This window comes from Zeus faber (genome assembly GCF_960531495.2).
Source record: "Zeus faber genome assembly, chromosome: 1".
In the NCBI taxonomy this organism is placed as follows: domain Eukaryota; kingdom Metazoa; phylum Chordata; class Actinopteri; order Zeiformes; family Zeidae; genus Zeus; species Zeus faber.
Genome location: NC_137193.1, coordinates 42,835,478 through 42,860,420, shown reverse-complemented (window position 1 = coordinate 42,860,420; position 24,943 = coordinate 42,835,478). Strand labels below are relative to the sequence as shown.

At 41.3% G+C, this 24,943-nt stretch overlaps 2 protein-coding genes across 5 annotated transcripts; one reads left to right on the top strand and one right to left on the bottom strand.

Annotated features, from left to right (window-relative positions):
- Positions 1-2,304: 2,304 nt before the first annotated feature.
- On the top strand, positions 2,305-15,737 carry mef2b (myocyte enhancer factor 2b). 4 transcript variants are annotated; one of them, XM_080010450.1, is made up of 9 exons: positions 2,305-2,395; positions 6,948-7,020; positions 9,294-9,497; positions 9,879-10,016; positions 10,241-10,433; positions 12,201-12,349; positions 13,252-13,366; positions 13,923-14,028; positions 14,409-15,737. In XM_080010450.1, the coding sequence occupies exons 2-9, from the start codon at positions 6,967-6,969 to the stop codon at positions 14,737-14,739; spliced, it is 1,290 nt and encodes a 429-aa protein (XP_079866576.1). In that variant the 5' UTR covers positions 2,305-2,395; positions 6,948-6,966; the 3' UTR covers positions 14,740-15,737. The 4 variants fall into 4 exon arrangements, with proteins under 4 accessions (XP_079866576.1, XP_079866578.1, XP_079866575.1 ...); XM_080010452.1 differs by lacking the exon at positions 2,305-2,395 and adding an exon at positions 6,730-6,817 and having other exon boundaries at positions 9,879-10,007; XM_080010449.1 differs by lacking the exon at positions 2,305-2,395 and adding an exon at positions 6,730-6,817.
- Positions 15,738-18,879: 3,142 nt separating this feature from the next.
- Positions 18,880-24,657, bottom strand: tmem161a (transmembrane protein 161A). Its single transcript, XM_080014302.1, has 11 exons — positions 24,584-24,657; positions 23,548-23,651; positions 23,354-23,437; positions 23,005-23,096; positions 22,673-22,829; positions 22,106-22,321; positions 21,519-21,662; positions 21,301-21,414; positions 20,982-21,156; positions 20,137-20,233; positions 18,880-20,044 (listed from the first exon to the last, which is right to left on the bottom strand). Exons 1-11 carry the CDS (start codon positions 24,584-24,586, stop codon positions 19,740-19,742), a joined length of 1,491 nt encoding a protein of 496 aa, XP_079870428.1. The 5' UTR covers positions 24,587-24,657; the 3' UTR covers positions 18,880-19,739.
- Positions 24,658-24,943: the final 286 nt, after the last annotated feature.

Genomic DNA, 24,943 nt, shown 5'->3' with positions numbered 1-24,943 from the left:
ACATAGTAGTTGCTCTCTACTTTCTCCATGGCTGATTGCTCTGTGTTATTTACTCATGTCCCTATATTATTTTTAGGAGAGCTGCGTGCATTGTGTCACATCCCAAGAATAGGCAAGAATTACGCAGCTCATATAAGCAATTCATTTATTATCACTAAAAATATCTCTCATGTGAGCTTTCCATCACCTTCTTACACATGCTGGACAATGATTCCATTTCATTTTGGCAGCATCTACTTTGGTCGAGTAATCAAAGCCATTACTTTTAAGTCAAAGTACTCACCACCTTTAAGATATATTACCTCAAATGTAAGCAAAAGGAGTTCTCCAAGTAACAACCTGAGTCAGGTCAAAAGTATTAGTTATTCAACTCTATACATCTGAACAATCAATTGAATTGCACCACAGAACAACACTGTTCATTTTGAGTTCAGAGCTCAAACAAGTGGTTTCAAGACCTTTGATTCGTTAAGTTTACTCACATTCTGCAGCACGGGAATATACTGCAGTCTAACTCAAAGCATTGTGTGCACAAATAGCAACCCAGGTACTATCAATAGAAAACACAAAGATAATTCCTCTCACCTGTTGCTGGAAATTCAAGTTTTACGGCTTGGTCATTTAATATCTTCATTTTTATCTTCCCCACCACCGGTCCATTTATTTATATTCTTTATTATAAATTCAGACACGCTACTGTAACTACGAAATGTATATAACATAAAACCATTGGACACAAATCCATATAATTCAAGATAAAATCAACAGACTGTAAAACAGGTATATGGTAGATTTCCCCCAGGGGTAATCCTTTTATTTACATCATATGAAGTGCATGAATGAGAGACGATAGTGTTGATAATAAATGAAAATGTGCCAGTAAGATGCATGTGACTTGTTCATACATTCATGATGCTTTGATGGAATGGAATAGTAATAGTTCATTCGTTTGCTGCCAGTAAATTCTCTTTTCACTGGCAGCTCTCCACAGAGATGTGAGCACTGGGGGAGGGAGGATAAGTTCATTGAGGACACATGCGATGAATAGACGTGTTTTAACACTGTCCTTAAAGCTCAGTGCAGCACTGCTCGCTGTATTAAACAGGCATTCATGAAATAATGGCCATCAAGTAAATATCCATTATTTTGCACGGGAGTGTCTTTTTTTCTACAGCCTTCTTGACTCTTGTTCACTTCGTTTGTATTCTGATGTGGAAGTGACTTGTGTATACTGACTTTTGTACAATTTGGTGCAGGTCTGGACAAGTTGACCTAGACTCAGTGATTTCCTCTTTTACATTGCGCAGGCACAAATTGTATCTGTAGTTATTAGTCATCATTTTTGCGAACACAATTAGAAACAGTGAGGCTAACTATAATTATAGGGCACACAAGAAACAGCTTCTCCATTTATTCCCAGTAACCATCTATATTTGTACTTGTATGTATATTAGTTAGGAGCATTGTGTTATGTGCAAACATGCATTTATAAAACATCAAGCTCGGTGTTGAATAATCTTGATGTCTCTATTGTTTATGATTGATTGAATCTAACATCATATGTTTTCAGCAGAGTCCAGATTGTGGTAAACTGATTACAAAATGATTTGAAATGAAAAGCTTTGCAGTGACTAATATAATATAAAAGCGGCATAAACAGCATACATACAAACAACATGAACATAACACAACACAACATAAAACATAAATAAACCAATGTATTTAGTCCTTTAGGAGTCATTATACACCTTAAATGACAATACCTAACGGCAGTAGTGGAAAGTAGTTGTTACTACTGTATGACGATTTTGCATGTATCCGTAGGCTACTTACTCTGCTCCATTCCAAATACAGTCACAGCACTCTAGTTTAAAGATAAATATAACATCCCCTATACTATCGGCTTTGGTAAATTGAAATTGGTATCTTCAGGAGCATCATCTCCATGAAAGTGCTTCTTCATAGAGTAGCACTTTATGAAGTATTATATAGATTATATGTATTATATATAGTTGAATCAGTGCACTGGACATGAGAAGCACATTTAATACTTGAAGTACACTCAACAGCAAGTATACACTTTTACTGAAGTGAGAAAGAGAAACATTACAGGGTATTTGTACTTTAACTTCAGTAGAAATCTCTGAAGACGTGGGGGGGTGGGGGGGGGGGGGGTGTTTCTTCAAGCCAATGGCTCTGCAGAGCAAGAGGAGGAGGAGGCTGATGGAGATCTAGGGGGTTTGGCTGCAGCTGTTTGCTGCTGAAGGAGTCAGGTGAACATCCATTCTGGTCTGATCCACTGAACATCAAGCAAGGAAACACAACTAGAAACGGCTGCGGCTCTGTTCGATCTACAACGTCACAGAGACCAAATAAGTTGCTTCAAATTCAACAGGTGAGTTATAACCCCGTGTTTCTCCTCGTGTACATGGTTTTGTATTGTTTGAAAGGAAAACAGGGTCGTACCACTACCACTACTTCTTCATGCTTCAGTTCCATAGATTTGCAAATGCAGAATTGATTTGGAACGGCTGTGTGATAGTGAGAGCAGCCCTTGCAGCCTGTATCAGTGAAGTTAATTTAGACAGGGATGCTTGGTAACTTGGGGACAGACTGGCTATTCTTAGTCAGACACTGCTGACGTCAGCAATTTATTCATTATCTGAAAATATTATTTATGTAGTATTTTTAAAAACAGTGATTTTAGCGTTGTCCTTCATAGCTAAGAAAGCTTGCAGCACAGTCTTCTCACTTCTTGCGCTTGTATGGAAAGCCCCCCAGAATGCCTTAAAATAAATACTTGTACTTACGTGTACTTAATACATATATCATTGTATATGTTGAAAGCTAGACTGTAATTTCATTTTAAAAAACAGTTTGTATAGAACAGTGTTCATAATTTATTATACTATATATGATCAGATATTATAATATTATAAGACACAGACAGATACATGTGCAGGTGGACAGATGGTTGAATACAGCGAAGTAGTGGCATATACTGTAGATTGTTTATCATCAAAAAGATCAAATATTTCTAATTTTGCCAAGTTGGTTTGTCATGCACTTCTTCTGAAATCAGTTCAGATTTTTGTCTATATACTAAGTATCTGTGAGCTTAATGTTTTTCATGATCCACAAGTGGCATCAAATTGCCCCTTTTGCCTCTTTTTGTATTTCAAATATATTTATTCAAAATATAGTTATGGCACATAGTACTTTTTGCATATGTCCTGTGGATATAATACCATGTAATGATAATATCACTTTTTTTATAGCAAGACCAGACAATAAACCTCATGTCAATGTCGCCTTGCTATTCCTGTTCCTATCAGAAATATCAAGACAATTCAATTATCTGCAGTTAAAATTAGAGAAATATTTGCTCGCCATTGCTCTGCAACAGCTTAGTAAGCACACGGCCCGCTTCACCCCAATGACGAGACAGAGACATGTCCATTTTACTGAACAAGAAAAGCTATTACTACCACTTGAAGAAGAAAACAGGTTCTGCTGAAGAGAGACTCACAGGGAGTGATGTCTTCAGGACGCCATGATGCATAAAAAAACGCAGCAAACCCGTGAAGGAACATGAAGAAACTAATAACCACCCGGCAAGCATCTATTTTCACTGATTTATGGGGTATTTTAAGATTTGCTTATTTAAAGATTTGTCCTTGCCTCCCTCATTTCAGTTCTGCCTTGTTTGAGCGGTAGAAAACCCTGTGCAGTTTGTAAAGTTTGAGGCCATCACACTTCGGATGAAGGATAAAGTGCTCAGACAATACATTGAATAACTGGATGTCATTAAAGGGGTGTTGTGGAACATTATATAGCGTGCAGACCGCTTCACTCCGATCTTCATTACCCACCAGCTATATAATTCAAAGTGCATGTGATTATTATTATTATTATTATTATTATTATTATTATTATTATTTTCCATTAAGTCCTCGCTTGTGGACACAGGTGCTATTTCAGGTTTGAAGGAATTTCGAAGATCTCCGAAAATGTGATTAGCCGTACAGGTATCACAAACCTAATGAGAAATAAAGTGTCAGATTGGATATTAATTAATGTTCAAAACAATGGCTTCCTATTCTCAAAAAAAAAGCCATAACGTCCCATCCAATCCCATTCCTCCCGTCAAAAAAAAATGACATTTTAATGAACAAATAATGACATTGGCCATCATGTGTTTGATGATGAGTTATCTATCAGTTTATGCAAATAGGATTCCCAGAGTTCTTTCGCATCTTAACAGTGACCTAACGTGAAACAGTTCTTAGTGACCTAAGAATTGTTTCTTTTTTCATTAAGAGTCAATACATGGCGGCGGGGGGGGTCATTAGCTGGGAGCTCTTTGAATGCAAGGATACAGAAACATCATTATATTTAAAAATGTAAAAACCTCATTTTGTATTATTATTCGACTGATAACCAACGTTGATCAACGTAATATTGAAAATGAAGCCTAGGGAAGGAAAATGAATTAACGGCACCCTGGTGACCAGTCAGACCTGCTTGTATGATTCAAAACCTTTTTTTATTTTTTTATCAATGCATCTTGTGAAATATCCCAACGTGATAGAGAACTGAGCGGTGACATTGTGTTTACTGTTGATGCACACACAATTTGTTATACCTACATACTGTGTGATGTTGTGATGAGCTCCCCAGTGAGCCGTCAAAAGATCCCACTCCTCGGGGAGGGCGGTGTGAGAGGGCGTGCTGCTTCTTCCAGTTATGTGCCCACTGTGTTTGTGTGATATGTGTGTGTGTCGTTTTTCCACCGGTCTGTGCTCTGGGAAAGTGTCTGGGGAAGGTGCAGGGTCTGTGTCCCCGTGGAAGCTCCAAACCTAAGGGGAACAGTGTGGTGTGTGTGTGTGTGTGTGTGTGTGTGTGTGTGTGTGCGTGTGCGTGTGTATGCAGCCTTTACAGTCCGCGTGGGTTGAAGTGTTACTTTGGTTTCACACAGTGGATTGAGCTCGTGTGCACTCGTCCTGTGTTTTGTTTTCCTCAGGTCATCAAGCAGCAGTGATCGGCATCGTTCAGAGTTAGCTAACACGTGCGCCAAAGCACGTCTGTCGCTGTTTTGCCTTGAGCATGGTGTACGATACACCAAACCAAAAGCCACAGTTTTGTTCCAGCCAGCTTGTCAGAGATGTACAGCAGCTATACTTGTCGTGCAGCCGGCCTGTTCTGCGGCGCCGATGGCGACTCTGCAGGGAAAGGAACTCCGCTCAGCCCTGAGATAAAGATCTCGATGCTGTCTGGCCTTCTCTTCTTCACACACATCTCCCACTTCCCTCTCTTGTGGTGATTTACACTCAGCCCGATCTGGGGTTAAAATGTAATTTGTTTAAAAAAAAAAATGTTGACGTTGATCCGGTGCCAGTTGACATCGCTGCAGCAGATGTGCTGCTCAATGTCATACCAGGACGCAGAGTTTTGTGTTCAAATAAGTGTGATTTCCCTCAACGAATTAATACCGTAGTCCAACCTTAGTTCAATTTACAGCCACAATACAGCATTTCCACTGCTGTCTAAAGCAGAAAATAAATGTAAACGCATTCATCTTTGGCAGTTATTAAGGTGTTTACTGTCTTCATGGCGTCCTCCGTCCAGTGACTATTCCAGTACTTTATAAGGTAATGATGGAGCCAACGAGGTGGATTCCTTTAGAAATGCCCCAGATGCCTGTGTGCCAAGCGTGGGCTGGGGTTGCAGCGGGCGCTTTGGGGGTCATGGGAACATAGGCGGCATATCCGCTCCGCCACCATCAGGAGGACCAGAAACTAAATATAGCGAAGGTCGTATAGGTCCGAAATGAGGGGAAAACCGGGGAGAATCTGAATTAGGGTTTTGGTTCCGTACATCAGCACATGAGTGCCACTTAACATACTGTAGCTACCAGAGAGGAATCCAATGCAGGCCAAAGAGTGAATAAATGAACATTTTAGGGTTATTGAACGGATATAGAGCGTCTACAGGAGCAATTCACTTCATGACTTGGATTTCCCCCTGGCTTTAAAAGTTTATAGAGTTTGGGGGAAAACGTATTCTTAACTCAGTGCCTGGCAAATCTCGTCCTCCTTTGAAAATATACTTGTTTTTTTATTTTTATTACCAAATAATTCGAAATGTGTTAATACATCTGGGATCCATACAGGACCCGGAATGCTCTCTTTACTGGGAAAATGAAACGAAATTGAAATGTGGACAGTTTAACCTCAGTTCACCCACCTCTCTCTTCTCTCTCTCTCTCTCTCTCTCTCTCTCTCTCTCTCTCTCTCTCTCTCCCTCCCTCCCTCCCTCCCTCCCTCCCTCCAAGTTGCTTTTCTGACATGGATTAACATGGGAGAGGAGGGGGTGGGTAAACTTTGAACAAACGACTTCCTTTCCTTCAACATACATTATGATTTTGCCATTTTTTTCTTCATCCTTTTTTTTCCGACGTGGCCAGCTCTACCTTCTTTAAAAGGAGCGGTGGTGTGTATTTTTAACCCTGTCTCTTGGGGCTGCACAGAGCGGCTCTGCACTGCGCGGCCGGCCCCAGCGTCACTCAGACAGGGCGGGTGTCGCGCTGCGTGGCCCACTGGTCAGCCCAGGGCCAGACTAACTTTAGACCCCATCGCCTCATGGCGGTAAAAATAAACAGCCTGCCTTCACCACAGAGGAAGGGCGTGGCCTCCAGTCACTCAAAGCAAACAGTTGACATTTTCCCACCAGAATAATATGTCGATGTAATGCCAGTGTCAGTGAACACGGTCAGTGTGTGTGGATCTACTGGGCCTGTAATGGTGTGACTGTAAAAGTAGGCTCCTATAAGAATAACATAAGTTTCCAAAGAATTCAATCCAATTGCGACGATGAGTCAAAACAACAGTAGAACACTGAATGATAACATTCTGTGTCTTGTTGTTCCTCTTTTTTTTTTTTTACAGGTTTCAGACGCTGGACAAAATGGGGAGAAAGAAAATACAAATTTCTCGTATTCTGGACCAGAGGAACAGACAGGTAGGACGTTCACGTTGGAATCCAACTCAATATGTATTCATTTGATTAAGGGAAATTATTGAACGGGAATGATTCATGCTGAGATTGGAGTAAGAACATGATACGTACAGTAATATTAACAGTGCACAGGGAATACACTCATCAGTAAACTATTCCCCAGAAGATCGATCGTACTCACCGCTGTGAGTTATTCACTGTATAAAAAGTTGGATGGTCGCTGTGAACAACTAAAAGGAGTTTACGAACCCATGCTTTCACCTACAAGGCTTTGCTGTCAGAACTGCCAGGATATCTAGCATCCTTAATCGAGGTCCAGACTGATAATCATCACACTAGATCACAGGATAGGTAACAGCTTTGGAAGTTCCTCGTACAACACTAACTGCAGAGAATCTTCAAATCTGAACACTCATAGCCCTGGATGATTTTAAAACGTTTTGATGGCAGAGATTTCAAACAACACTTGGTTGTTTGATCCAGTGTGTGAACTGTGGTTCTGTAACACATGGCTGGATTGGACTGTTTGTGTTTTGTAGATGTGTTTTGTTCTCAGGGCATTCTTGTAAACAAGGTCTTGATCTTCAGGCTACCTGACAAAATAAAGCTTTCAATCTGTACATTTGACGTGCATCGGCAGTGGCTGGAATTCAGTGATGCATTCAATGAAGTTACCGTTGTGTGTGTGTGTGTGTGTGTGTGTGTGTGTGTGTGTGTGTGTGTGTGTGTGTGTGTGTGTGTGTGTGTATGTGTGTGTGTGTGTGTGTGTGTGTGTGTGTGTGTGTGCGTGCAGAGTTTAAGTGAGTGTGATGAGATAATAAAAAAAAAGTTGTAATCTCTGTGGAGCAGCATAATTTCTGAGTTTTAAGTAGCACAGTCTGTGGAGTCTTGAGCAGTTATTATTAATAGTGCAGAACTGTAAAAAAAATACAACGTGACCTGAGCGTCATATATTTTAACCGACTGTTCTCCCATTGGTGGATGTTCTTTTACGCCTAACTGAACGTGGTTTTCTTGAGGTGATTTTATATTCCTGAAACAATTTTTTTAATTTATTTTGCGCTTAGGGCAAGGCAACAGGAGTTTACACCAATCAGCCACAACATTAAAACCACCACTAATAACCACTTATATTGTGTAGCTCCTGTTTGTGATGCCAAAACAGCTGACATCTGTCGAGGCATGGACTCCACAAGACCTCTGAAGGTGTCCTGTGGTATCTGGCACCAAGACATTAGCAGCAGATCCATTAAGTCCTGTAAGTTGCGAGGTGGGACCCCCATGGATGGGCTTGTTGTTCCAGCACATCCCACAGATGCTCAATCGGATCAGACCCTAACACCAGCCATCCGCATGAGTAGAAGAAAATGTAGTTCATCAGACCAGGTCACCTTCTTTCATTGCTCCATGGTCCAGTTCTGATGCACTCAGCGGTAGACAGGGGTCAGCATGGGCACACAGTGGGCACACAGTGCATACGCAGCAAGCTGCGATGCACTGTGTGTTCTGACACCTTTCTATCATAGCAGTATTAACTTTTTTAGAAATTTGTGCTACAGAAGCTTTTCTGTGGGATCGGACCAGAAGGGCTAGACCTCGCTCTCCATGTGCATCAATGAGTACATGGGCGGCCACGATCCTGTCGTGGTTCACCGGTTGTCCTTCCTTGGACCACTTTTGGTAGGTACTAACCACTGCATACCAAGAACACCCCACAAGAGATGTTCTGACCCAGTCCTCTAGCCATCACAATTTTTCCCTTGTCAAAGTCGCTCAGATCCTTACGCTTGTCAATTTTTGATGCTTCCAACACATTAACTTCAAGAACTGACTGTTCACTCGCAGGCCACCCCTTGACAGGTGCCATTGTAACAAGATGATCAATGTTATTCACTTCATATGTCAGTGGTTTTAATGTTGTGGCTGATCATTGTATTTGTACAGCACTTACATACACAAGGACAATTTAAAGTGTTTTACATAAGGCATACAAGGCATTATATACCGGAGCAGAGAAGAATAATCTATCTATCTATCTATCTATCTATCTATCTATCTATCTATCTATCTATCTATCTATCTATCTATCTATCTATCTATCTATCTATCTATCTATCTATCTATGACTATTAAAGAACAAACCTTGTGTTTCGTGTGACATAATACACAATAAAATCATAATAAAATTACAGAGGTGAAATTGTATGTATTGTATTGTATGATGAAGTAGTCATAGTCATAATTCAGGACCTAAATTTGCATTCTTTCTGCACAAGGTCACGTTCACCAAGCGAAAGTTCGGTCTGATGAAGAAGGCGTACGAGCTGAGCGTGCTGTGCGACTGTGAGATCGCGCTGATCATCTTCAACAGCACCAACCGGCTGTTCCAGTACGCCAGCACCGACATGGACAAGGTACTGCTGAAGTACACAGAGTACAGCGAACCGCACGAGAGCCGCACCAACACAGACATCCTGGAGGTACCGTCACACCAAACACCCTTATTCTTTATCAGTCACATCAAAGGAGAAATGTATGTACAGTATGTACACAGTGTGCAATGGAGATGAACTGTCTGTATATGGTATAGGTACAGTATGTACAGATGTAAGAGTATGGGTAATGAAGCAGGAGATTGTAGTTGTTTTACCCTCTAGATTTCCACTTTTTAATATTTTTTCGTGTTTTAAGGTGTAAATGTTTTTTTATACTGTAGAGCACATTCATGTTATGTTTCATGTTATGTATTCAGTAAAAAAATCTGCTGCTTTCTTGTCCAGTTCTCTCATCTGAAAGAGATTCAGAATCACAATGAGACTAACCTTGTAAAGAAAATGGTAATTTTCCATTTTTTGCTCCAGACACTGCGTAGGAAAGGCCTCGGTCTGGACAGCTCAGAGATCGACAGCGAGGAGAGCACGCAGGCAGCAGCAGACAAGTTCCCTCTGGCTGAAGGCATGGACCTGTCTGTGCCCCGCCAGCGCTACTATGTGAGTCAGGTAAACACAGAGGGGCAAACACACAGGTCCAGAAGAAAGCAAAAAGTATATACTGTATAATTTGACATGATAGTTATTTCCCAATAAACCATCAAGTTGCAATGAATCAAAGCTGGTGGTCAAATCACTGAGCTCCATCACTGTTTGTATAACTGCTAAAGAATCATGTGGTGAATTCAGAGATGTTTAAGTCAATTTTAAATAATGTGTTTATTCTTTCACAGGCTCCAGCGCTGCTGGCCCCAGACACCCAGTTCCCAGTGTCTGTAGGCTGTGAGAATGGCTTCCCAAACTCATCCGCCGTGGCGTCCCACCGAGCTCCGGGTTTCAAGCCGCTGGCATCCAGGCCCGGCTCCGCGAGTGCCGCTGGAGCCGCTGCACACACTGCACACACTGCCTTCATGTCCCCACACTCAGGTGAGAAGGGAAACAGGGAAAGATGAGTGCAATATCAAAATGACTAACGTATATGGTAACACACATAGAACGGCAGTACATACAGTACAGATGTACACAGACTTACAGAGACTTGTGTCATGTAATAGCGAACTCACTGCAATGGACGGACCAGCGTAACGCAAAGATTCTGGTAGTATTGTCATAGTGCCATCATTATTATTACTATTATGAGTATTAGTATTATTAGTATGTTTATAAGTATTATTGGTAGTATTATAATTGCTATACTGCTATGTTATATATTACTTATCTATACATTTAATACGCAAGCATATTTTACCATAACATACCATATGTTAACATGCCGCTTGCTCCTAGAACTATCAGTATATATTATTACCATGCACTATACAGTATGACATATTTGTACTTTTTTTTTGTATACCTGCCACCTGCCCATATTTGGTTCATAAAATTAATTTAGTCAATTGTACAAGTGCTGCTCCCTATCAATTTTAGATAATATATTATCAAAACCCCATATCTTATCCTATCTCAAAATATGCCTATACATCTCAATACTGTAGCTGCATTAAACCAAAGAATATAATATAATATAATATAATATAATATAATATAATATAATATAATATAATATAATATAATATAATATAATATAATATAATATAATATGATATAATATAATATAATATAATATAATATAATATAATATATAATGGGTGATCTTTCTACTTTCCTTCTGCTTAAATGAGGGTCTGTCTTCCCCTAAATATCCATTATTGGGGAAACGTACTTTGACAAAATGATTCCTGACATTAAAGTGAAGGCAATTACTGCGCTTGTATTATGGACTTCACATTAGATTTCATGGTGATTATTCACGTTCATAATTGAAATCATTTTCAAATGAAAACGTGCATGTTTCAATAGTGTGTTAATCAAATTCACACTGTAGATTTCGCATATGCAGTCATTTCTTCCTTTTGCACTGCCGTGCCAGCTGTGAAGTCACGGAAGTGTGTGTGTGTATGTGTGTGTGTGTGCGTGTGTGTGGGTGTGTGTGTGTGTGTGTCTGTGTGTGTGTGTGTGTGTGTGTGTATGTGTGTGTGTGTGTCTGTGTGTGTGTGCCTGTGTGTGTCTGTGTGTGTGTGTGTGCATGTCCGTGTGTATGCATACACACATGGATTGCGTGAAACCATCTCAGCTTGTGAAACAGCGTCCATGACCAGTTCTGTGGTTTCTGGACAGAACGCATGCATCTGGCACCTGCACCCGTTCGCTTAGCGACGTGAATAACTATTAGTAGACAAGCGGACAAATTGTGTTTTAACTCAACCACAGCTAATGGACAGTTAGGTTCACTCAATGGCATTTTGTACATTTCCTGTATGATTGTTCTTCTCATTGTGCACACATTTTTATCATTGCATTTGAATCAGTTTAGCTGCAGTTGTTGCCTCCAAATTCTTGGAATTCTCTCCAAATATCAATGTGACCTTTAAAGTCGAAGTGCCAGATGTCCAATAGAGATGAGATACCGATCTGGAGGTCGGTCTAAAAGAAGAAGTTCTGTTTTGTCGCAGATGGAGACGGCTAGTGGAACAAGAGAGTGAGATTGAGAGAGAAAGAGGGAGACCGAGAGAGAGAGAGAGAGAGAGAGAGAGAGAGAGAGAGAGAGAGAGAGAGAGAGAGAGAGAAGGGAAACAGTGTTTTTCTTAACCACATCTAATTTTTCGCTTCCTGCTTTTCTCTCTGTGGTGCTAGGTATCGGCTACTCTGTGTTCTCCCACAGCAACCTGAGCAGATCCCTGGAGGTGAGGAGCCCACCCCCCGTGCACCTGGCTGGGGAGAGCACGCGTGGGGAGGCTGGAGCCCAGAACACTGGCACCGCACGCATCAACCTCAGCTCTGCTGTAAGAATCTGTTTCTGATGTGGTCATGAGAACATATATTGAAAAAGGGAATTTAGCATGTTTTTATCTAAGGCTTGATGGTCAGTGTGTTATTAGAGCTGTTTTGAGTGGAAAAATATCCATATCATTGTAAATATTTTCCTTCCCTGAAGTCCCACAAGCAGCTTAATTATAGGCCGTCGCTCTATTCTGTTGCTTATATTCACACCAACTTCTTTAAATCACTGAATCCAGTGGTGATAAGTCACAAAGTACTGTATACAGTAAGTATTGTATATTCAATTCCAGAGACTACAATTCTAACTCTACTACATTTCTAACACAGTCACGTTAAAAATATTGAGAATGTTTTTTCTATATTCATAGAGATATAATGTTAATCCTATACAACTTTTTTTTGTAAATTGTAATCAGGAAATACAGAATTATCTGCAGAAAAAAAATTCCAGTAGCACTTCATGTCGTCTTATAGGCTCTATTATGTCAAGGCAGTGGATATGACACAAGTACTTTTACTTTTAATACCTTTAAGTAAATTTAAGGGCAAGTACTCATATACTTTTAGAGATAGATAGATAGATAGATAGATAGATAGATAGATAGATAGATAGATAGATAGATAGATAGATAGATAGATAGATAGATAGATAGATAGATAGATAGATAGATAGATAGATAGATAGATAGATAGATAGATTCTTTATTCATCCCCGGGGAGAAATTTCAATGTCACAGCAGCTCACATTAAAATAGGCAATAATAATAACAATAAAATAATACAAATACAAATACTAGTACTGACTTTTGAAGTCAACTTGTGAGTCCTTCCCTCACCGCTGACTTTATCTCAGCCGTTATGTAACATGTTTTTCTCACGGGGTTTGTCTCTCCCTCCCCTGTAGAGAGGCCTGCTGTACCAGGGTTTGCACCCGAGCAGCTCAATGGTGAACATGGGGAAGGCCGGCCTGCTCGGCCACAGCTTGGGGGGCTACGGCGCCCCCCCCTCCGGAGCCTGCGGTACGACAGCATCCCACCACACACTACATCAATGTCTGTGCATGTAGGCACACTGCCATTCATTCTCTCAAAATATTTCTGTCCATTTTGGTTCCTGCCAAATACTTTTTTTTCTGCTGTCATCAACTTCACAGCAACACTCTTCTTAAGTATCATTAAATAACTGAGATAGAATAATGATACTGAGGGAAAAATAGACATTGTAAGAGTTATTCATTTGAAGGGAAATGGTTTAAGTGACAGAAGACAAAATGTATCGGCAGTGAACGTGGGAATTGAGTGAAAGAACTGAAGAATGGCTCTCAAACTAAAATAAAATAACTGTTCTGAAACCAGCCACTAGAGATCACCAGACCTCCATTAGCTTTACTCTTACCTCCTTGGACCATAAATAAATCAATTAGAATCAGAATGAGTTTAATTTAATCGGCAAATTTGTATAGAATTTACTTGTTTTTTCCCCCCATTGAATCACACTGACCCTATATACATATATTTCTCTTCTACCTAACAATCATTTTAAAAGGATGTCTCCATTACCCTCTGCCGCTTCCAGAATACATCCACCCAGGATTTTCTCCCCCCATGAGTCTTCAGAGAGGAGCAGTGAACCCCTGGCAGACAGTACAGTCTCAGGAGCCCAACGGCCTCATCAGCCCAGTGTAAGCTCAATCTATAATGTATAAAAATATGTGGAATTGAATGCACCCCCATGTCGTTGTTGTCCCTCTGTTTCCCTCTCATGGTTATAGATTGTAAGGTTTTAAACTTGCTATTAGTCGTATTAAACTTGATTTAACTGTTTACGGACCTGTCGCATCATGTGAATATCAGGTGGACCTCAGAAACAGATTGACAACCTAGCAGAAAGCTTTATTACTATTTCTCTGTATATATGTTTAACTCTCCCATTAAGTGGACATGGTGCTATAAGGGCTGATCAAGTCAGACTGAATGAGAAACTAAGGGATCATTATTTTGTTCAAGACATCTTTCATGATGATTTTATTTCCTTATTCCTCTTGCCCGTTGCTGTTCCAAGGCTGTCTGATGGAGGGTGCTATTTCCCCTCCCAGACCTCCACCCCGACCTCCCCACCGCTCTCCTCCATGAACCTCATCATCAAATCCGAGCGCGCCTCCCCGGAGCACATGTGCTCCCCTGCCTCCCCGCCCCTGCACCACCTCAGGCACAACTCACCAACGAGCAACCCGGGCTCCGCCTGCCACACCCCTCCCGAGCCGTACCCGGCGGGCGACGGGAAGGAGTTTCCCCGGGACGAATACCCAGGAGCCGCCCCGCCGCTCGGAGACGAGGAGAAAGGCGGGCAGTCTTTCAGGCAATTAGTGATCACTGACGGGTGGCTGAGATAGCGGGCGTTCAAACAGGTCGTACGTTAAGCCCAGGCCTACACACGCACACACACACACACACACGCACGCACACACACACACACACACACACACACACACACACACACACACACACACACACACACACACACACACACACACACACACACACTTGCAAGAAGATGGCCAAAGCGGTCCATTTGTCTCAGTCATCCCTGAGAGGAAAGCCTCTCTGTGTCATCGAATGCAGAGCTGGTCTCTGCTGTTCCTGTATCTTTCTAAACCGATGTAGATGCACAGAGAAGTTTTTTGTTTTTTTTGTCTTTTGTCGTCCTCTGGGTTTTATATGGTAGCAGACAATAATCCAGATTACTTTTTTTTTTCAGGCCTTAATGGAACTTTCTTAGTCGCCACAAAGGCCTAAAGATTTTAATCAAAATTAAATCCCATTTTGTTTGAATTGTTGGCAGATGAATTAAAAGGAAGCTGGCTCGTCATGTCGCCCTTCACAATAAGCCTCTAAAGCGTCTAAAACCTCAGGACTTTTATTTTTCAACTCTGGTGTCGGGGAGGCCCCACATATGCAAAATTCACCATCGTGGAAAACGAAAAAGATGAGCTTTGTGTTTCGAAAAGAGATGCGGCAAAGAATTTGATGTGAATATTACCCATCTCTGCAGTCATGACTGCATTCTCCACCATTGATAGTTCAAATGTGCAGCTTTTCTACGCCATATTACTGTAACCCTGTTATAAACAAGGGACACAGGATGTAAGATGCTGTGACTTCAACCCACCTTCCTCGGTGTTTTAAATTGATTGGCCCCGGTTTGCTGTGAAAACTGAAAAGTTGATGTGAAACCATTATGTCCAAGAATTTGCTGTGAGCCACCAAAGAGTGTCCTCTACTGTCCCAGTGAGAGTTACAGAGGAAGGAAGATGACGGATGGCGTCATCCGTCACCGTGGCCTTGTCGTCTGTGGAAGTGGCTTTGCTGTCCAGGAAACACGCAAGGTTCCTGCCCCACACACACACACACACACACACACACACACACACACACACACACACATTTTTAATAAAAATGTGTGTGTGTGTGTGTGTGTGTGTGTGTGTGTGTGTGTGTTTGTGGGCGTGAGGCTTCTTCAGAAATCTGGATGGTTGGGCCTTTATAGAGCTTCACCTCCATAGTATTTTTCATACAATTTTAAAATCATATTTGCTATGCTTTAGTGGTTTTACCACCCAAATACATATTTTGACCAGTACTATCGCGCGTCAATCAGGGAGGTGAGTGTTTTCTTCCCAACCCTTAAAGGGCATTATGGGGGTTTTTTCTAAATAGGATTTGTATATGTTGTGATGAATTGGATTATATAATATCAATGTCACTGATATACGTATGTTTGCCGTATTTGCCATATTTTGTTCTCTTTTTTTTTGAGCCCTTTAATCATTTTATATTTTCAAATTGAGCTTCTATTGTCTTATACTATTCTATGCTACGCTAGAAGTGCGTGAGGTACTCTTGAAGAGGGAATATTTATTTCACTTTTTATCCATTTGTGAAATATAAAACCAATATACTCAAAAGTAAACAAATCACAATGTATGTGTGGTTTAAATGATCTATATTTCCCAATGTACCAAATGTTTTATACACTGGATATCTGTGTGAATCTGTGTATCTGTGTGAATCTGTTTGAATTTGCATATTCATTTTGTTTTCTGGAATTAACGATTAAGGTTTTTTTTGTAATTATCTTTATTGGATATAAATGAAAATTACATTTTTTACCCACAAGGGGTCGTCCTGTTTCAGGTCATGCTTGCAGAGAGAGAATCCCTACACATGGGCACGTTGGTGATGATTTGTCTGATTCTTCAAGACAAGAATAGGGGAACATGATGAGCACCGCCCAGATACCAAATGGGCACCTTCAAGTTAAAGTGCTCTCATGGAGTTTATTTTCAATGTTTATTGAGTTGAGTGAACATATTTCTGCATGAGTGTCTGCATGAAACAGTATTCAGATTTTCTGATTGATTTGAGTTTTGACATATAAGCCTCAAGAAGCCAGCGCTGCCTAGAACAGAACATGCAAGGTTCCACTCATCAAGAGACTATTTAATGATGTGAATTCTTTCAAATAAACACAGTTTGATTTCTACATCCACTTACTGTGTTTTTGTTTTTTCTTTTTCTTTTTTACATAGAGCCTCTAGGCTGCTGCAGTCCACTATCTTTCCTTGCTTCAGGGATCATTTTTATTCTCTTTGGTGTAGCTTCAATCTGACCAAACCAGTCTCTTTCAGCCTTTCATCTGCCCTGTTATTTAGCTTTTTTATGTTCCATCTTTCACACACACACACACACACACACACACACACACACACACACACACACACACACACACACACACACACACACACACACACAGACACACACAGACACACACACACACGCGCACACACACCTATACAGACACTCTCATTATCATGTCTGCTCCTTTCAGGGCCCTCGGCATGCAACCACCGAACAGGAAGAACAAATATGAACCACTTAAAAGCCCGGGGAAACTTTATGTTGTTTTAAAAAAAGAAAATGTATTCACTGCAAAAGAGGCTCGTTCCCACAGCTGGAAAGTCTCATGGTCACGACACCTGAATGTTCTCTGGTCCTGACCAAAGAGGAATAATGGCTGAAGCCGACAAGGGGGACGTGGCCCATGCGGTCTGCTGACAACAGATCTCCCTCCCTAAAAGAAAAGAGGGTCCCATTGAAGGCCATATCTGGTCTGCTCCCCTGGGACACAGTTGAGTCTGTAGGGCATGTCTGGCTTCTCCACACACACACACACACTTCAGTCCCTATAGCAACTAGCAGTCACCATGGCTGCCTGGACTTGAGGCCTCGGGCCTTCGGCACAGAGGCATATAATTAATGGGAATTTATAGATATGTCAACCCTGTCACCTTCCTGTTCATAGGCCTGACAATCTCCCAGACCTGTCAATGGTTCACAGAGGTGCACTGTGATACTGGCTATAAGAGGATATTGTGTGTAGATAGATACACACGGTATGTTCAGATTTTATTTTACACGGTTGTTTAATTTGAGGTAGTGTGTGTGAGTCAGGCCGATAACTGATTGAGCCCGAATACAATAAAAAAAAAGTCTACACAAATAAGTATAGTACAAAGAAAAAATATTACATTCAAGAAAAAAATAGCTTTTGAAAATGTCCTTGACTATGGCCCTTTGATTTCACAATAATCATTATTGTTCATTGTATAGCATTGTATACTATTAACTATTAATCAATCAATCACTGATCAATCATTGTACATCGTGTTGTATATTGCAATTATTTTTGTTTAATTATACTATATATTGCCAATTACTGTATTCTATTTCTGGGGTTTATTACATTTTGGCAATTTTTTAAATTTTTATTATGACCTGTTAATTTAATGTGAGCTGCTGTCACACCACAATTTCCCTCAGAGGATGAATTAAGTATCAATATGTGTATTAAGTGTCGATATTCTATGTGATACTCTACAGATTTTCACAGACCTGGGAGTGCATGGTTGTTGAAATTGCATGTCACCGTGAGAAAAACCCACACTAAATCTATTTGCCAATTGTTATCTAATTGTGAGATCTGGTAATGATTGAACTCTCTTTACTTCCTGTTAAGATATTGATATCCACTAATGAATCCTCCAACCCTACAGCCTGGACACTTGCTTTGGGTTTTGTCTGAACGTGGAAGTCAATGCGACCACTAATAAATCATGTCAACTTTGAGACAAAGACCCACCCAACTCCGCTTAAAAAGGTCACGCTCCTTAACTGCTGAGACGACTTGTGGCAAAGATGCTTGGTCTTCATTCTGTAAAGATATAAATGAAAGAAAAATTGCAGCTGCCAGTGAGTCAGTGACCAAAAAGCGAACTCTCATCCCAGACCCTTGCGGTCAATGAGTTTGTTGTAATCAGCCGTCACTGCAGAACAGTTGTCATTGGCTGAGGTTGCTGGTCAGAGTTCAGGACCTGGGACGTCAACGAGACACTATTGTCGTGCATGTGTCTTTTGTCACATGAAGTGGTGATAGTGACAGAATTTGCTAAGTCATAAGTATCACTGATGAGAGATTGAAAACACAAAATGCTTTATTAAGCCACGTAAAATAAACAAACCTTCTCATTACACGCCATGCATTCAAAAAGTCTCTTCAAATTAATGTAAGAAGTTTCGCCATTTTCATTTGAACGTCACAGAATAATGTGATCTAAGAACATTCAATTACACCATCTGGTGACAATGACGAATCACACTGAAATAACAGAACACACAAATGTACAGCAAGACCATTTCTGTAACATTTGAAAATATCATGTGCTATTTGTGGCATTATAAATAAATAAATAAGACTCCCTTGATGCCTCTGCACCTTTTGTTTTGGGAAATAAAGACTAAAATGAGACTGGGTGCTTAAAAAAAAAAAAAACAGCACATGAATGCAAGGAATCCATCCAATAACGATGGATCAGCCTCTATTCTAAAATGACGTTAAGAGAATAGAGATCATTTCAATCCCTGAGTTCCCAGGCACTTAAGAATTCTGAAGTGAAATCTAATCAAATTATCCGAAAAGCTCCGCAATAGCTTTTAGGCTCAAACCTCCTTGTTGCCCAGTGTTCTTGGCCTCTGTACTGTGTGTACATCCTCATCACTGATTCCATAAAAAGCAGGAATAACACTTTTACTAACAGGCCAAGAATGCTGGGCAACAAGAAGGTTCATAGCTAGACAAAGCACATCTCTATCAGGAAAAAAATAAAAGATCAATTCTGGCACCTTTGTATCAACTTCTACAACTGCAAGTATCAGAAAGGCAGAGATCCATTCACTCTGAATTCTGTGTGTTGCCAATCAAAATGTCCCCCTGCAGTAATACTGTAGTACTGCAACTACAATGGAAGAGTCTGTGGCATTTTGCCTGAGCTGCTGCTCAGTTCTGCATCAGGTACTGGTGGAAGTAGATGCCGAACAGAGAGCTGATGACCTGGCAGGCTGCGACCCACCAGGTGACGAAGGCGAAGAAGCCTCGGAAAAACAAAGGAGTGAGGACGGAGCGCAGAGCGGCGATGGCCTCCGACAGCCTGGCCACGGTGGCCTGGATGTCCTCCTCCATGTCCTCAGCCCCGTCCTCGTCCTCGTCAAGCCCACTGGTCAGGACCGGCGCCACCGTGGGCATGACGGGCACCGGGGTCACTCCGGCTGTCGCTTCTGCCCCGACTCCCCAGGAGAAGTCACCTGGAGGGAGAGCGTACACCATGTCAACTACAAGCCAATCTTTTTAAGAAATGTAGGTGCGACTGCACTAATAGAGGGTGGTCTTAACTTACCCAGTGCTTTGAGGGACAGTGTGGAGAAAAGGATGATGAGAACCGGAACCAGGTACTGCAGTGTCACCACGGTCAGGTAGCAGAACACACGGGTCACCTACCAAAACGGCAATACATGAAGTTTTAATTTCTACACTTGTTTAAACAGTCCAGTCGTATAGGATGATGGTGTAAATGTGACACACTTAAGATTTGATTATTATTATCTTGACCTGTATCCGTCCCAACGACCTTTATCAATGCAACCTTGATCATGCGACTATGTCGTCTTCAAAACTTGGAGGTTTTTCCGTTACTATTAACCAATGGATGCATTCACTGGTCGACGATTGGTGCATCTCACGTTTTATATGTTAACACCATGGTCACATTTTTGTGCTTGATTATTACTCCCCCACTTCCCATTTTACCTCAGCAATGCAGCGTTATGCCTCGGTGGATAAAATGGCTCGTGGATGTTGAGTGAGTGAGAGCAGAGGGAAGGGAGGGGGTTACAAAACCAAAAGCACAAGGTTGTAGCATCTGGTCCAATCTGAGGGATGTTGTTTAAATACTGGAAAAATGTACGGTAGTGTTTTGTATTGAGTGATTGTTTTCCTTAATTAAATTACAATAATATATATATATATATATATATATATAGCTTCAGCTGGCATTTTGTACCTGCATACCTTGACCAAGAATTGCATGGTTGGTACACAAAATGAGTGCAGGTTGGCAGGTCTGCATTATAATACAATATAAAGTGTAAATATAGAAGGATACAAGAAACTAGGTTAAAACTATTCAAAGATGTTCCCATCGGGAAAAAGGATTTAGAATAAAATATTGAGCCCAAGACTGACCTTCCGCTGGATGTCAATAGCAGCGATGCGACCCGCTTCCTTCTTCATCTGCTCCACCCACTTCTGGGCCAGGTTGAGGTAGGCCTGCATGTGGTAGCGGGTCAGCGCTAGCCGCAACGCACACATGGCCACTATCAGCCACAGACGCACGCTGTCAAAGGCTTCACTGGACACACTGACAGAGACAGAGAGAATCGAGATCAGCCAAAACCCTGCCGAGTAATCTATAAATGTTAACTGCTGATATTACAGTAAAGAATTGGGGAAAAACGTAGTAGTGCAGCCAAGTAATGATAAACAAACATCCCACCAAACTCACAGAGTGATTGAGGTCTTCCCCATAGGTGCATTGGCCAGGAAGTCTCTCGCTATGGGTTTGATCCACAGCATCAGTATAAGCACTGGCGACAGGAAACTTAAATGCAACAAAATCCTACAGGAAATAAGGAGCAATTTACCAACAGGGAAGTTCTCTTTGCTCACATTATAGTTGGATGAGGTCAAAGGTCCCTTCAAACTAAACGAATCAGTTCTTACTGGATGAGCGGGCGCTCTGAGTTCATCTGAACAGCATCCAGGTGAGTCTGAGCCAATCGGAGTCCAGGGAAAGCCAAGAGAGCACCGATGTAAGCGCAGAAGGCGGCCAAACCAAGCTTCAATGTTAGCCTGGTAACTGGGATACTGGAGGGTGGGAAATCAACAATTGCTTAGAATGAATGGGATAAATGGCTCAGATCGTTCAAATCAACAATAATAACTTAGCAATGGGTTTATAACTCGGACATGACAAACACTTCGCTTAAGGTGAAATGGGGAGATTCCAGTCTAGATTTGAGGTAACTGACAGCTTGGGAACAAATTAGAAGGATTTTAAAATGGAAAAAGCACATCTGCCTTCCATGAGTAGAAAACTTTCTAAACCTGCTGCTCTCTATTCCAGAGATATAACCTATTGTGGATACTCCACCTTCCTTTAGTTCCTCATAACCAATTGAGAGTAGATGTATTTGGATGTCATTAATAGCTCTACCAAATATGTTTCTGCGGCAGATCTGCAGCAGATTGACCGGCTACAAAATGACACCTGGCACACAGTGGCTTAGCGGTACAATTTAGATACTTACGACCAGTCGGCGTAGCCCTGCTGTTTGACAAAGACCTCCATGTTGTCGAAGAGGCTGGCAAAGCCTGCATCGAGGCCAAACTCCAGATAGTCTTCTCGGACCACAAGCACCAACATGGCCACCAGCAGAGACAGGAAGCCAAAGGCAAGGCACACTGAGCGCTCACCGCCCTCATCAGAGCGAAAGTAGTGGCTCATTAGAGTGTGCAGGGTCCTCCTGAGAGTTGTGAGGTTAAGGTTAAACAAGGAGACTTTGAAAGAAAGAGGCTGACTCTGCACAGCAATGGAGTAATGAATTAGTTGCCCTAATTGTGGTTATACATGACATTCTATTATGTAGACATTGCCAATGGTCCCATTTCCCTACATCAGTTATTGTGGCACATAAATAATGAAATGGCACTGGTAGGTGAATAGTGAAAATCTCCTCATTGCCTAAAGATAGTTCTGGGGCTTACAATACATTTTGAATAACCGTGGTTCTTTCCAGCAGCAATTTAACAATACTGGAACATATTTTTATAGATGATGTGTATGTCAGCACAAAATGACGGCAGGTAAAGGATACAGGCTGAAGAAAACAGTCAGGACACACCAAATGGCTCCAATATTGACCTCTTTGCTGCCATCCACCACACTGTAGTAGCATTCAGTGAAGAGGAAGATACCCAAAGCATAGACAGCAAAGTCTATCAGCCACTGGTACTCCAGGAAGAAGCGCAGTACTGGAAATAGTTTAGGTGAAAATATGTTAGGAGCACTCAAAAAGATATGACATGGTATACCTATTAACTGAAATTAAGATCCTATGGGACTTGGCATGGATAAGGTGGAATGGTGGAACACTAGTCTGCTTTGTTCAAAGTCACAGCGGTGTGAGGCAGAGTTGTTTGTCTTTACCAAGAGCGTCAAGGACATTCACGGGAGCTTTCTCCAGGTGAAGGTCGATATCCTTGGGCACTGTGAGAGGTTTATTGTCGCCATTTTGTCTCCTATAGAAGGAAATGAACAGTGAAACCACAGAAAGACATTTTGTTAATGAGTCTTTTATTGACAAATACAACAGAAAAAAATAGCATCATGGTTTAAAATAGTCATAGAAATACCAACTATGTCACTAGTTTTTATTTTTTGAACAATTATTAAAATAGCCATTTGGAAACTTAAACAAAATACAGAATTCCTCAAGGCAGTAGTTCTACTGCTTTGGCACATGCATGAAGCATCGGGCCCTTCCCCCAGCACTCACCTGTCTCTCCTGCTGGGCTTTGGCATTTGTTTCCCTGCCAATGCGCACAACTCTCCTTCTGAAGGGTGCTTAAACCGGAACAAACTGGAGAAAAAAAAAAAGAAGAAGAATTAAACAACCACTTTTATTTTCTTTGCGAATTAAATGTTTGCACAGCCAAAATCAGTATTATTTATTGGAACGGATGACTTTACCTGCCATTGCAGATGAGCCACCGGGCAAAAGAACAGTGAGGAGCCATTCTCTGCATAATGCTGGCGGCCAGCAGGCTGACCACCAGCTGAATTCCCATCAGCGCCTGGTAAATTAATCACACCCAAATACAGATTTATGCAAAGGCTAATGTTGATAGTTTACTGTTATGCTTTTTCGACACTGCAGCGGTTGCAGGCCACACCAGAGTTCCCAAGAAATCCTTTTTTTTTTTATGATAATTGCTGCTGATTGGACTACTTCTAAGGATAAACTGGGTGTGTTAACTTCTGTTCATAGATACGTACATATATTTAATTCGAATTGTATTCAATCCCTTTATTGGCTTGCATTATCTTTGCTGCTGTAACACCCGAATTTCGCCCGGGATTAATCAAGTGTTATCTTATCGTAAACCTGACAGCGGGTTCCCAGAGAAGCAAATTCCAATTCTATAATATGCTATTACATTAAAATAACAGTTGTATCCAATATTTCAGCCAAACAGATGTTTTTTTTCGCACACTGAATAAAACTTTTCCAACTCAGCGATAATGTATTTCCTCCAATTTTTGTTTCCCACATTTTGAGCAACTTTTCCATATTCCATGCCTGAAAAACGACATAACATTCCAGGATTTCCACGTGTATTTCCACAGTGTATCACAGTCCTTCCTATTACTGCAACTGTGGCGGTCTGTCATGTTTAAATGCACCAACAGGGATCCAGCAGCATGCGTCTCAACCACCAGACTCCCACGGCTACAAAGACAGATGACATGGACAGTTCACAAAACTCTGTGTCTTCCACAGTTGGTGAATGAAAGTTAGCGACATGCAGACGCGCTAAATTTAGAAGAGCCGCTCCAGCTGTCGGTGCTTCTGCAGGAGCTGAGGCTCGGGCTATCGTTAGCCAAGTGGCTTGAATTCGAACTCGAGCTTGTCGAATTCAACTTGGCGCAAGGTTTTTCAACGAGCTCTTACAACCGGAGTGTGACGCCGACGCGCACGGACCGAAGCCAGCGCAGCGTAACTCACCATCTTGTGTCAAGCGGTCGAATCGTCGTCGCTGCTCCTTCACGCGCATGGACACTGACAGCTGAACCGACATGGAACCTGACCCGGAAGTGCTTGTGGCTTCCAAGAAGCAGCATTTTGATTGGTTCACAGCGGGCCGTGGAGGACAACTGAGCCCTGATTTTATTCTATCGACAGACTGCACAGGATTGTAATATTTTATTCTCTAATTAAAGATCATGTGTAATATTATTATTATTATTATTATTATTATTATTATTAGTAGTAGTAGTAGTAGTAGTAGTAGTCGTAGTAGTAGTAGTATTATTATTATTATTATTATTATTAGTAGTAGTAGTAGTAGTAGTAGTAGTAGTAGTA

Bases quoted from the DNA above. Each gene is read 5' to 3' on its own strand.
- mef2b (XM_080010450.1), top strand. From the start codon at position 6,967: ATGGGGAGAAAGAAAATACAAATTTCTCGTATTCTGGACCAGAGGAAC. The intron at 7,021-9,293 runs GTAGGACGTTCA...TTTCTGCACAAG, and splicing joins TGGACCAGAGGAACAGACAG to GTCACGTTCACCAAGCGAAA. The intron at 13,367-13,922 runs GTACGACAGCAT...TGCCGCTTCCAG, and splicing joins CCCCCCCTCCGGAGCCTGCG to AATACATCCACCCAGGATTT.
- tmem161a (XM_080014302.1), bottom strand. The intron at 22,830-23,004 runs GTAAAGACAAAC...AACTATTTCCAG, and splicing joins GAATGTCCTTGACGCTCTTG to TACTGCGCTTCTTCCTGGAG. The intron at 21,663-22,105 runs GTAAGTATCTAA...CCCACCCTCCAG, and splicing joins CAGGGCTACGCCGACTGGTC to TATCCCAGTTACCAGGCTAA.